Source organism: Lycium ferocissimum, chromosome 10, assembly GCF_029784015.1.
Source record: "Lycium ferocissimum isolate CSIRO_LF1 chromosome 10, AGI_CSIRO_Lferr_CH_V1, whole genome shotgun sequence".
In the NCBI taxonomy this organism is placed as follows: Eukaryota; Viridiplantae; Streptophyta; class Magnoliopsida; order Solanales; family Solanaceae; genus Lycium; species Lycium ferocissimum.
In genome coordinates, this window is record NC_081351.1 from 13,418,118 (window position 1) to 13,428,632 (window position 10,515).

Consider the following 10,515-nt stretch of genomic DNA (forward strand, 5'->3'; position numbering starts at 1 on the left):
CGGATTACGAAAGTCATTTCTTAGGAAAATATTTTCCATGAAGAAGTTACTTTCATATGTTTGGTTACCATTAACATTTTTTCATCAAAATGGGAAGCAAAAGTCATTTTCCTTTCGACTATCTTAACTTAGCGATCTATCTTCTAACTCATACAAGGGAAAGTCCTGCACTAGTCCTAAATTGTGAATTAGCCCTTTGGTCTTAAGCTAAGTTTCTCCACTTTTAATCAGGTCTACTTGTGCATGTAAGAAGTGAAATATGAACTCGGCTATTGAATTCAAGGTCTTCTCCCATGACAATTACATTTTATCCTTTCCCTTGTAACAAAGAGCAAAAGAACAAAATGAAATAAATTATGAATTATGAATTATGAATTATGAATACAAATGCAAGCTGTAATAGTGCTTCTTCTACAGAGATGAAAACAAGGAACTACAAAATAAAACTACCACAATTTCCTTAGGGAGCTTTAATTACCTGTCAACCATCTTGAATGACCAGTAATATTAACATGAAACAGTGCTCAGCCTTCTCACTGAACCTTCTACAGCTCCGACATTTGCTTGCTGAACTCTACGAATCATCGTGGCAGCTTCATAATTAGCTTAATCTTCCAATATACTTTAATCAAACCTCTAACACACTCAAAAAGACAGCAGATGGTCGATCAGGTTAAAGAAATAGCTCATAGCTCTCTTAAATGAGCTGCCCACTTTAGTTCCAGAGCTCAGGAATATGAACTAATTGAAGCATATCTAATTCTTGGTAGCGGCACTTTTTTTTTTTTTTTTTCTTAAGTAATATGGATATCACAAAATATTGTACTGACCAAACTGAAGTCCCTGCAAATTAACACTATGCATACCATGTTCATGCAACTTTAGTCCATATGTCTTGAATCCTATATCTGCTTTTTGATTTGGCAAATTATACTCACGTGAGGAAATGTATAACTATGAATGTTCTGTTGTAGTTGTCGTAATGGTTGCTGCAAGAAAGGTTACAAAACTTAATCCTTGTTGTGTGAGTGTGAATGGAAGTTGTTACACAATATGCTGCACATAATATAAGCTTATTCACAGATTTTGTGTCGATTTGGTCTTGAAGGAGCTTTGTGATAAGAACAAAATTACTGTCACTTGCGGCTCGGCTTTTTCCCAGAGGTACTTCGCTGTTAGTGGCATTCAACTTTCTAATTCTTAGCTTTTTTGAGAGCATACTGTTCACTAATTTAATCTTGATTTGCTATTCATACCTAATTTCTCATATTTGCTGGAAAGGATCTGTTTTTGGAAAGGATCTGTTGCTCTTCTTTATTTTTGGGTCTAAATGTCATAGTATATGATGTCGCCATTGAGAGAGTTTTTTTTTTTTTTTTTTTTTTAAATTTTTTTTTTTTTTAAATTTTCTTATGACTATGCAGCCATGCCAAAGGTTAAACGTTTTAAGAATCCACTAAAATCAGCTCATGCACCACATGATGCTCATGGACATCCTTCATAATCCACAAGTCCAGCTCAATCAAATGCTACAGGGCCCTCAACATCAGTACAATCACCCCCACATGATGCATCAAATCCCTCGCTAGCTGATGAAGGCCAACAATAAGAACAAGCTCCAGCTCAACCTTCTAATTCAAGTGCAACATCTAAACCTGAACCACATTGGAGAGTAGAAACAATTGGTATATGCCTTATATGTACTTTACTTTACTCGAAGAGTTCTTTAACTTATTCCTCTTGTATTGAGTAACTTGTTTTCTCATTAAAGACTCAGAAAAGACGATCAAGGTTATTACGGTCAAGGTATCCGATGTCAACAACCTACCTTTAGGGGAACGTATAATTGTGGACTTCAATGAATATGGCACAGCAGTTGGGGCAGTGCAAGCGTTGCTTGCTGGATATTGTGGAACGTTGGCAATTGATTGCAACTTGTTCCCAATTAGTTTTGACAGCTGGTTAGGGCCAGCAGGTGTTCCTAAAAAGTTCAAAGAAGAGTGCTTTGACACAATTTTAAAGGTACTAGTTCTATTTTACATATATTTATTTATTACTCCTAGACTTTTATACATATAAGTAACTTAGTTTTTCTCTTTGAAGCCTCGGTTTTATTTTAAGACTACTGAAGCCAATGCATACAGACATTGTAATTCCATCCTTGGGAAGAAGTGGGGAACACATAGGATAAGGACGTGGGATGAATTTAACGATCCAGCCAAAAGTACCAATGAACTTTTAAGTAACGTGCCAAGGGGTATAACTAGAGATCAGTGGGCTAGTTATGTTGCTTATCGTAAAAGACCATCAACAATTGTAAGATTTTGGCTATTTTACTAAGTTTTACTGTCATTTTGATTAAATATTAGATTAATTTTCTAAGTTGTAATTGGTTTTGTTGATAGGAGCTTTGTAAAAGAAATAAAGAAATCCGAAGCAAGCAAAAAATCCCACACACGGGTGGTTCGAAATCAATAGCGAGAGTATGCATATCAACTTACTTATTTACTTTTTTTTATCTAATTTAAATGTTTTATTATAATTTATTTAATACTTTTCTTTAGTTTTTGGCAACCGGAGTAAATCCTAGTCGGGGAAAAATGTATATTGAAACACGTAAAAGGAAAGGTGGATCATATGTAAATGAAGAGGCAAGAATTATAGGGGTAAGTTTAACATCGTCGCACTTCTCTTTTACATCGATTTTGTTGTTCTGGGTTATAACATTTTGATGGCATTTTATATTGAGAATGGATTAATCTTACAAAGTTTTCCATAGCAAATACATTTGTTTTAGTTTTTGAGCTATAAACCTATTCCTCAGTTCTTACAGAGTACATGGACCCAACCGGAGGGCCATGACGGGTACCCGGTGCTACACTGCCGGGCACCCTTTAACGTGCGTACACATTTACATCTAGGTGAGCACGCGCTAAATCATGCTTACATCCATCAATCATACTATTTCTATTGGGCAACAATACATTTATATCACCATCAACAAATATGCCCACAACAATGTACATAAGCCGGCGAGGCTAGCAAAATGATATTCAAAATATAGGCCGACAAGGCCAAATACATCTAACCGTATACATATGTTTACGAGCCTCTAAAGGAGAGTATGTCATATCATATATAGGCGGGGAACCCCGCCATGCCCGTAAGTATGTACACGAAAAGAATAGATACCAAAAGCTGTAGCTCCGAATGAAATGGAGCTGCCACGTAGTCCCGAGTAATAAAGCTATGGATCGGCTTTGTTTCCCTGGCCACGCGGGCGTGACGCGGCGTCCACAAACAAAATGACGTTAGTACGAAGAATGTAATGAGTATGTAAAGCATGATCAACATCGTTATAGAAGCATAATAAACAACATAAGAAGTAGCATAAGATGGGAGGTAGAAGAGCCATCGTCATAAACACTTACTTTCTTTTCATAGGGACATTCCATTTCTAATGCGTGATTGTGTACATACATCCATATCCGTATCCGTACTCATTTACATTTCATACCCATATTCATATTCAGAATCGTATTTGTATTCATTTACATATTCATATTCATAGCATACTCGACCATGAAGGATCGGTGTTTCACATACCCGGCCATGACAAGGCTCGGTAATTATACATACCTGGCCCTACCAAGGCTCAGGGTTATCCGTACCCATCTGCAGTGGTACGCGCGCAGTACATATCATACCCGGGCATATAAGCTCGGGGTTACATAATAGTCATACATAAGAGCTCATAAGCATCTTTGACATCATTACTATCATCGTTTTATTACATCTATCCTTAGAGGATCACTCATCATATAAGGAATTTCATAGAATCGTATTGTGCGCTTTAGTAGCTTTAAAGATAGAATCATTTGGAGGACATCATAGGCTAATGAAAGAATAGATATATGGCCAAAGAACCATGCCTTATTGAAAGAAGGGTTAGCCTTACATATCTTTTCGTTCAACTATTCTATCATTTGAACGTTCTCCTTCAATATCGCGTTTCTACCTTAGAGTTATACTAATATTAGAAAATCGATAGCTCAAAGATACTTGATTAAAGCTAGAGAAAGGCGGGCAAACATCTCCTTTGTTTATACGACTTCCCCATATCGTATCTCGACTCCCAAACATCGATAATAACATTCACAACATCATAGCAATAGCCTTTATTCACCTACATTATCCATATTTCTCAATTCACTTCAAATCATCCATATCCATGGTCATAGCGCACTATTACGTTCACCCATATGAAATGTTTATCCCATGTTCTTAATGTCATTTATAACATAATCATAATCACTACATATCAAGATCATGACTCAATCCAAGCTATTACTCAAAAATATCATTATTCTCACATTCATGACCCATTTCCTATCTCCTTCTACAATCCAAGTCTTTCAACCTCTCAATACCTTAAACAACATGGAAATACCATAAAACTTACCTTAGATGGTGTGGGAATGGACCTTGAGTGGAAACACTTCACTTGAGCAAAACCCTAGTTCCACCTCCACTTGGATTTCTTGTCTTGGATGAGCTTTAATGAGTTTCTTACACTTGATTCTCTTGGTTTGATGAAGTTGATCATTAATATCTCTTAAATTCTTGTGGAAGAAGTGTGTGGAACTCTCTAGAAACCTTGAGAGAGATGGAGAAGTGTGGAAAATGAAATGAGTGAAGTGGGATCACATTTAAGTACTTGAACTTAACTCAGCCCGTCGGGACTTCCACGGACACTTATACGGTCCGTATAACATTGTACGGCCCGTATAAGTGGTCGTGGTTCACCATCAGGCAAACACCATCTTTCTTTGGGTGTTATACGGACCCTTATACGGACCGTATAAGTCGATCGTATAACCCTATTTTTCCTGAAATGATCTCCGTCATTCGTTTGATCTTCGATCCTCATGGAACCTTCTTAACACTTGTTTCAAACCTCATTAACTATCTAAGGGACGTTATAACTCTTCTACAAAACATCACTAAGTCATCATTAACGTGTTGCTCGTAAATTTTTCCCGATACATAACGTATACCTTGCCTTAGCAAACTTCCTTCTCTTACTTCAAATGTCTTTGCAATCTCAATTAGGGTCATTAAATGCTATTTCTTACTCATTGAAATATCGTATACTTTGTGCTTTTCGTTAGTCTATTCACTGTGCATCAACGGAAATTTTTTCTGAGGTGTAACAAATTTAAATCTAGTCATAAACCCCCTTCCTTCCATATTAGACAAATATTTCATGCCAACTCCTGCAAATGGAATTTTAAATTATTTCCCTTGCATTGTAAATAGTGGAGGCTTTTTTTATTTTTTTTATTTTTTTTTTAAAACTGGTAACTTCTATTCCTCAGCATTAAGGATGTGCTGGCCACCTCCAATAAAGAGCTTACAGGGAGAATATTAATTACAAAACTCCTAGCAAGTCCACTCTATGTACTTCATCTTCTATACACTGCTCTTTACACCAAAAACATAAAGTTGTGATACAATTCCATCTGATCTTTTGTATGGAGCCTTCAAAAATTCTTTCTTTTTCTCCTTCCATATGTTCCACCAAATACAGGCTGGTACTGTTCTCCACCACTTTTTTTGACTCTATTCCCACCTTCTCTTATCCAGCAGCTTAGTAAATCTGCAGCGTGCTCCGGCATTATCCATTCCTCCCTGGCCAAATAGATAGAGAGTGCCCAAACTTGTGCAGTCATCTTACAATGAAGGAACAAGTGACTATTTGTTTCTGCTGCCTCCATACATAAAGGGCTTCTAGAGACTCTCTGAATTTTCCTCTTCTGAAGTGGTTCAGGGTCAGGCATGCTTTCTTCACCACTAGCCATGTAAAACATTTCACCTTATTCGGCTTGGCCAATAGTATTTGCATTTGTCATTTATTTGGCTAATTCATCTCTGTAAATTAACAGCAAAAACAACCACACCTCAGTCCCAAAAAGTTTGAGGTCGGCTATATCTGTGAATGAGCCGAGTATATATCTTTGTAATATGTAGAGCTTTTGACTTGTTTCATGTATTATTTGCATTATCAGTACCATGGGGAAACAAAAATTATCACAAAGAACAATTTTTTTCGGGGTGGTGTGTGGGAGGGGAGGGGTATAAAGGATGCTATTTCTTGAAATTGGATGTTTTGATTCATTTTTGTGTACTTCCAATTCATGGCCAGATTGTATTCTTCAGTAGCCTCTTTAACATTCTTGAACTAGAAATTTCTAAATTTTTGATGTGTCAGCAGGTGATGGCACAATTAGTTCCTTGTCAATTGACCTCATTGAACTTTTAGATATTAGCATGAAATTTTACGTTAAGGTACTAAGAGGATAATTGGCATATATGACCCTAACTAAAATCTTGGGAGAATTTGGTGAGATGGTTTGCAAGTCACCTGAGTGATTGTTTTAAAAAAAAAAAAAGTGGTGACCTGAGTGACAGATGCTTTTTGAGTTAATATCCGCAAAGCTCATTTTGATGATTCACTTTTACTTGGTTCTTATTAGCGGTTTGTTTGAAAGCACTCCCTATTGTTGTGATTTTGTGATTTTCATAGTAAATGCAATACTTTTGCTTTCATGATTCATTAGTGTACATGCTTTGATAATGAAGCCTTATGCCAAGGTGGTTTAACTATTAAATTTGAATCGACTTGTTAGTTGGATAAGTTGAGCAGATACACGTATTGTAAAAGCTCTTTTCAACCCGCAAGGGTGGCTCAGTTGGTTGAGCATGAGGCTTTCATAATGGAGGTCTCAGGTTCGAAACCCCCTGCCTACGACAGCAGGGGATTTGCCTTCTGGGTTGAGCTCGTCGCACGGGGCTTGCCTAGTGCGGGTTATCTCTCCTGTGTGGTTTGCGAGCTATTGCACAAGAGCTGGGTTTACCCTGTGCGCACTCGAAGGGTAGCGGCTGCGGTTCCATGTCATAAAAAAAAAAAAAAAAAAGAACTCTTTTCAGATTTATATTAAACGTTTTAGGTGCACACTCTTTTCTTTAACTTGCTTTCCAACTAGCAAATTAACTTGGTCCTTAACTGGTCTGAAGTAGTGAAGTTACTGGTTTCAGCTAGCAAATTAACTTGGTCTTTAACTTACTATTTTGGGCACACGCTCTTTTCTGAAGTAGTGCACACCCTTATCTTTTATTTACTAAGTAATAATTTTTGTAGTGTAGGAACAAATTGAGTTGCATATGACTCAATGCAACGAATCTGAAGCTTCCCCTGATGATATTATTGGCAAGTTGTTTGGGCCAGAGCATTCAGGGAGGGTACGATGTTTGGGTATGGGAGCAGCTCCTTCAAATACATTCAGAAATACCAAACGACTTAGTAATTTGAGTGTTTCATCATCTAACCCCGGTGCATCATCCTCAACTGATAATACCTATTTGCACCAAAAGGTCTCTCGTTTGGAGTGCCAATTAGAAGGAACTTTGAATGCTTTGAAGACTAACATGATATCAAAGGAAGGAAGTTTTCCTGATGAATTTGTTGGTTTGTTTGCTCCTCAGCCACAGGTAAGAAGTAAGTGTACTGATGAGTAGTTAGTGATTTCAGATTTCTCATAAAATATTTTTTTCCACAATTTCAGCCGAGTAATGCAGAGAGTGAGCCTACTTCACCTGTGGATGTAAGAGGATCATCGGATGGCAGCAATGCGAATGACCAAGAAAATACTTAGTATTTTTTATGTTTATTATTGTGGAACCTCTTATATTTTGTGGATTTAAAGTACTACTGTTTTACATACAGTGAGGTTCACTTTAATTTGATGTGTGTTATTTGAATTTGACTTTTGATGTTATGGATATTTTTGATGCAAATTGTTTTATGTTTTATAAGTTATTTATGCATATGATTATACATGCTTGCTCTACTTTAATATTAAAATATTTCAATGAGAAACAAACATACTTTGACAATAAAAAATTATGACAGCATTTTAACTTTGCAACATCAACACTAAATTAAGTTCGTATTGCGTTATTTATAGACCCTCACAATTAAGATGGTTTGAATATTAAGATCATATTGTAGGGGTTTCAAACCGCAACTAATCATTTAAAAAAATATTAGAATCATATTGTGGGGGTTTCAAATCGCAACTAATCATTTAAAAAAAAATAAATTAGAATCATATTGCGGGGGTTTAAAACCGCCACAATAAAACCGCTGCAATTTTATAATTCATTTTGTAGCGGCCCGCCTAGCAGTTGTGGCGATTTTAAAAAACCGCCACAGTAATGCTCGTGGCGAGCGTAACTGTGGCGTTTCTCTAAACCGTCACAAAGTTTGTTGTGGGGGTCAAAGACCGCCACAAAATGTTAAAAAAAAACCCACAAATTGACCCGTTTCTTGTAGTGACTTTCTGATAAATTACATCATGTGGAATATTAGAGGGGGGGAAAATGCAGAGTTCCTGTAACACTCTGTAAAGCCGGGTTAGGTGTGAAGACGGTAAATGAGTATTAGTGTGATATTTTAGCCATATGAAGTCCCATCGGGATGAGTTTGGGTGTAAATAGTTGTCTCAGAATCAAGACGGATAGTGAGGTGCATAAGATTCAATAGAATCGGCTAAGCTTCCGATAGGTCTGTCTTCCAGCCTAATTTCATGAAAATCAGTTGGGAATTTGAGAAAACTTAAAACATGAAAGTTGTATCCCTTTGAAGTACCTTTCCAACAATATATGATGGAGCCCAAACAGAGCTCTATATAAAGAGTTATGCCCATTTTATTGAAGCGTGAAATGGGAGCTCGCTGAGCGAGTGCCACAGCGAGGCTTGAGCTCGCCCTGGAGCTCACTCAGCAAGGTCCAGAGCGAGGCGTGAGCTCCTGCAACGAGCCAAGGGGTACTTCACCCCAGGCCTATAAAAGCAACCCTCACATGATTATATGTTATTTTTGACGTTCCAACTCCATTCTAAAGCCCTAAGCAGCCGTTTTCCTCCTCTCCTCATCCTATAACGTCAAGATAAGATCGCTTTAAAAATTCCTAAGCAATTCTAACATTAACTCTTGATTAGTAACATGATTCTTCAACCAAAACATAGGATTTCCAAGGTAAATCCTTCTAAAGCGATTCAAAGCTAGGGTTTTGTTGTTCTTTCTCAGAGAAGAAATTTAGTTCGTTAGATTGGAGTAATTATAGGTATGTAAGGCTAACTCTCTACGTGTGAAAATGTTAATGATTCTCCCTACACCACGTTCGTTCAGGTTTCCACGAATTTCTCATCCTTATGAGCATTAAAGCCTAGTCTCATGAAAAGCTTAAATGTCTTATTGTTCAAATAAAAAAACTTCGTATTTCGTTCATGTATATCATTATGAGCATCATGAAATCATTACGTAATCCATGAATACTCATACCTTGATTTCCATGAGTCTTCAAGCATGTAACACGAAAATGCATATGAACTATTATTGCTATATTCCATGAATCCTCATGTCTCATGAAAACTATATTATGTATACATGTTATGAACTATATTATAAATTATGTTTTGAAAATCATGGGCTCAGAAGACACCTATTATTCATGTTCATGTTTTGGGAGTAGTACAGATTAACGAGAAGGCTCAGACAACCTGAAACTACGTATGCTAGCATAGGAAAAGGATCGCTCCGCCCAGTTAGGACGATTCCTTCATGTTTCCCATTACAGGATATTTTATGGATCCATTCATATCATGTTCAGTAATCTCATACCCTGACAAGGTATGAGATGGCTTAACTAATTGGGCATAGATCAAACGTCACGTGCTCACGTGTTGGTTTTAATAAGGCTCTCCCACAGATATATAAACTTATAATATTTTACTCAGTTTATAGCTTGATCGTGTAAATCATGGTCATGTCCAGTTTTCAGTTACAACTTACTGTTTTCAGCTTCCGTTACAGCTTACAGTACAGACTCAGTTTACAATTTCAGTTTCAGATTACTTAATGTATCCATGTTATTGATTTGGGCTGCCCATTCCCTGAGCACCCCACTTATAGTTTTTTCTTTCAGTTGCTTTACATGCCAGTCTAATTCAAATGTACTGACGTCCTTTTTGTTTGGGGCCTACATTTCATGATGCAAGCATTGATTTACAAGGCGACGGATCTGCTCGTTAGGACTTCACACATATTAGCTATTGGTGAGCCCCATTTCATTCAGAGTATTATCCTTATTTTACTTTCATGTTATGTTATGTAGTAGAGGTATGCCGTGGGCGTTGTCCTGGTGAACAGTTTAGTATTCAGATTCATGTCAGAGGTTTCATAAACTAGTTTAGCATGCCATGTCAAATGCTCAGTGGTGGTTAGCCTTTTCGGCTACATATTTATGATGTTCCGCACTTATGTTTAAAAAGTATTTTCAATATTATTATGATATCAAATGCATTAGACTTTTAATGTTTTAACTTATATTCCACGTCAGTGCATGTCCCACATTGATTCAGCAAAGCATATGGTTCGTTTGGTCACGTAGTCG

The 10,515-nt window shown here is 37.0% G+C and overlaps 1 protein-coding gene and 1 long non-coding RNA gene across 4 annotated transcripts; one reads left to right on the forward strand and one right to left on the reverse strand.

The window, feature by feature from the left end:
* Nucleotides 1–296: 296 nt before the first annotated feature.
* LOC132032518 (uncharacterized) lies at nt 297–7,632 on the reverse strand. The gene is made up of 2 exons (XR_009408498.1): nt 7,489–7,632; nt 297–989 (listed from the first exon to the last, which is right to left on the reverse strand). It is a non-coding gene; the product is annotated as an uncharacterized LOC132032518 (long non-coding RNA).
* LOC132032517 (uncharacterized) lies at nt 1,029–7,758 on the forward strand. 3 transcript variants are annotated; one of them, XM_059422148.1, is made up of 5 exons: nt 1,029–1,164; nt 1,425–2,022; nt 2,104–2,666; nt 7,207–7,551; nt 7,626–7,758. In XM_059422148.1, exons 3-5 carry the CDS (start codon nt 2,601–2,603, stop codon nt 7,713–7,715), a joined length of 501 nt encoding a protein of 166 aa, XP_059278131.1. In that variant the 5' UTR covers nt 1,029–1,164; nt 1,425–2,022; nt 2,104–2,600; the 3' UTR covers nt 7,716–7,758. The 3 variants fall into 3 exon arrangements, with proteins under 3 accessions (XP_059278131.1, XP_059278130.1, XP_059278132.1); XM_059422147.1 differs by lacking the exon at nt 1,029–1,164 and having other exon boundaries at nt 1,408–2,022; nt 2,104–2,316; nt 2,406–2,666; XM_059422149.1 differs by lacking the exon at nt 1,029–1,164 and having other exon boundaries at nt 1,408–1,685; nt 1,772–2,022.
* Nucleotides 7,759–10,515: the final 2,757 nt, after the last annotated feature.

What these genes read in the sequence shown, in the direction of transcription:
- LOC132032517 (XM_059422148.1), top strand. Translation starts at nt 2,601, where the DNA reads ATGTATATTGAAACACGTAAAAGGAAAGGTGGATCATATGTAAATGAA. An exon ending in AAGAGGCAAGAATTATAGGG is followed by an intron (nt 2,667 to 7,206) that starts GTAAGTTTAACA and finishes TTTGTAGTGTAG; the next exon opens with GAACAAATTGAGTTGCATAT. An exon ending in TGTTTGCTCCTCAGCCACAG is followed by an intron (nt 7,552 to 7,625) that starts GTAAGAAGTAAG and finishes CCACAATTTCAG; the next exon opens with CCGAGTAATGCAGAGAGTGA.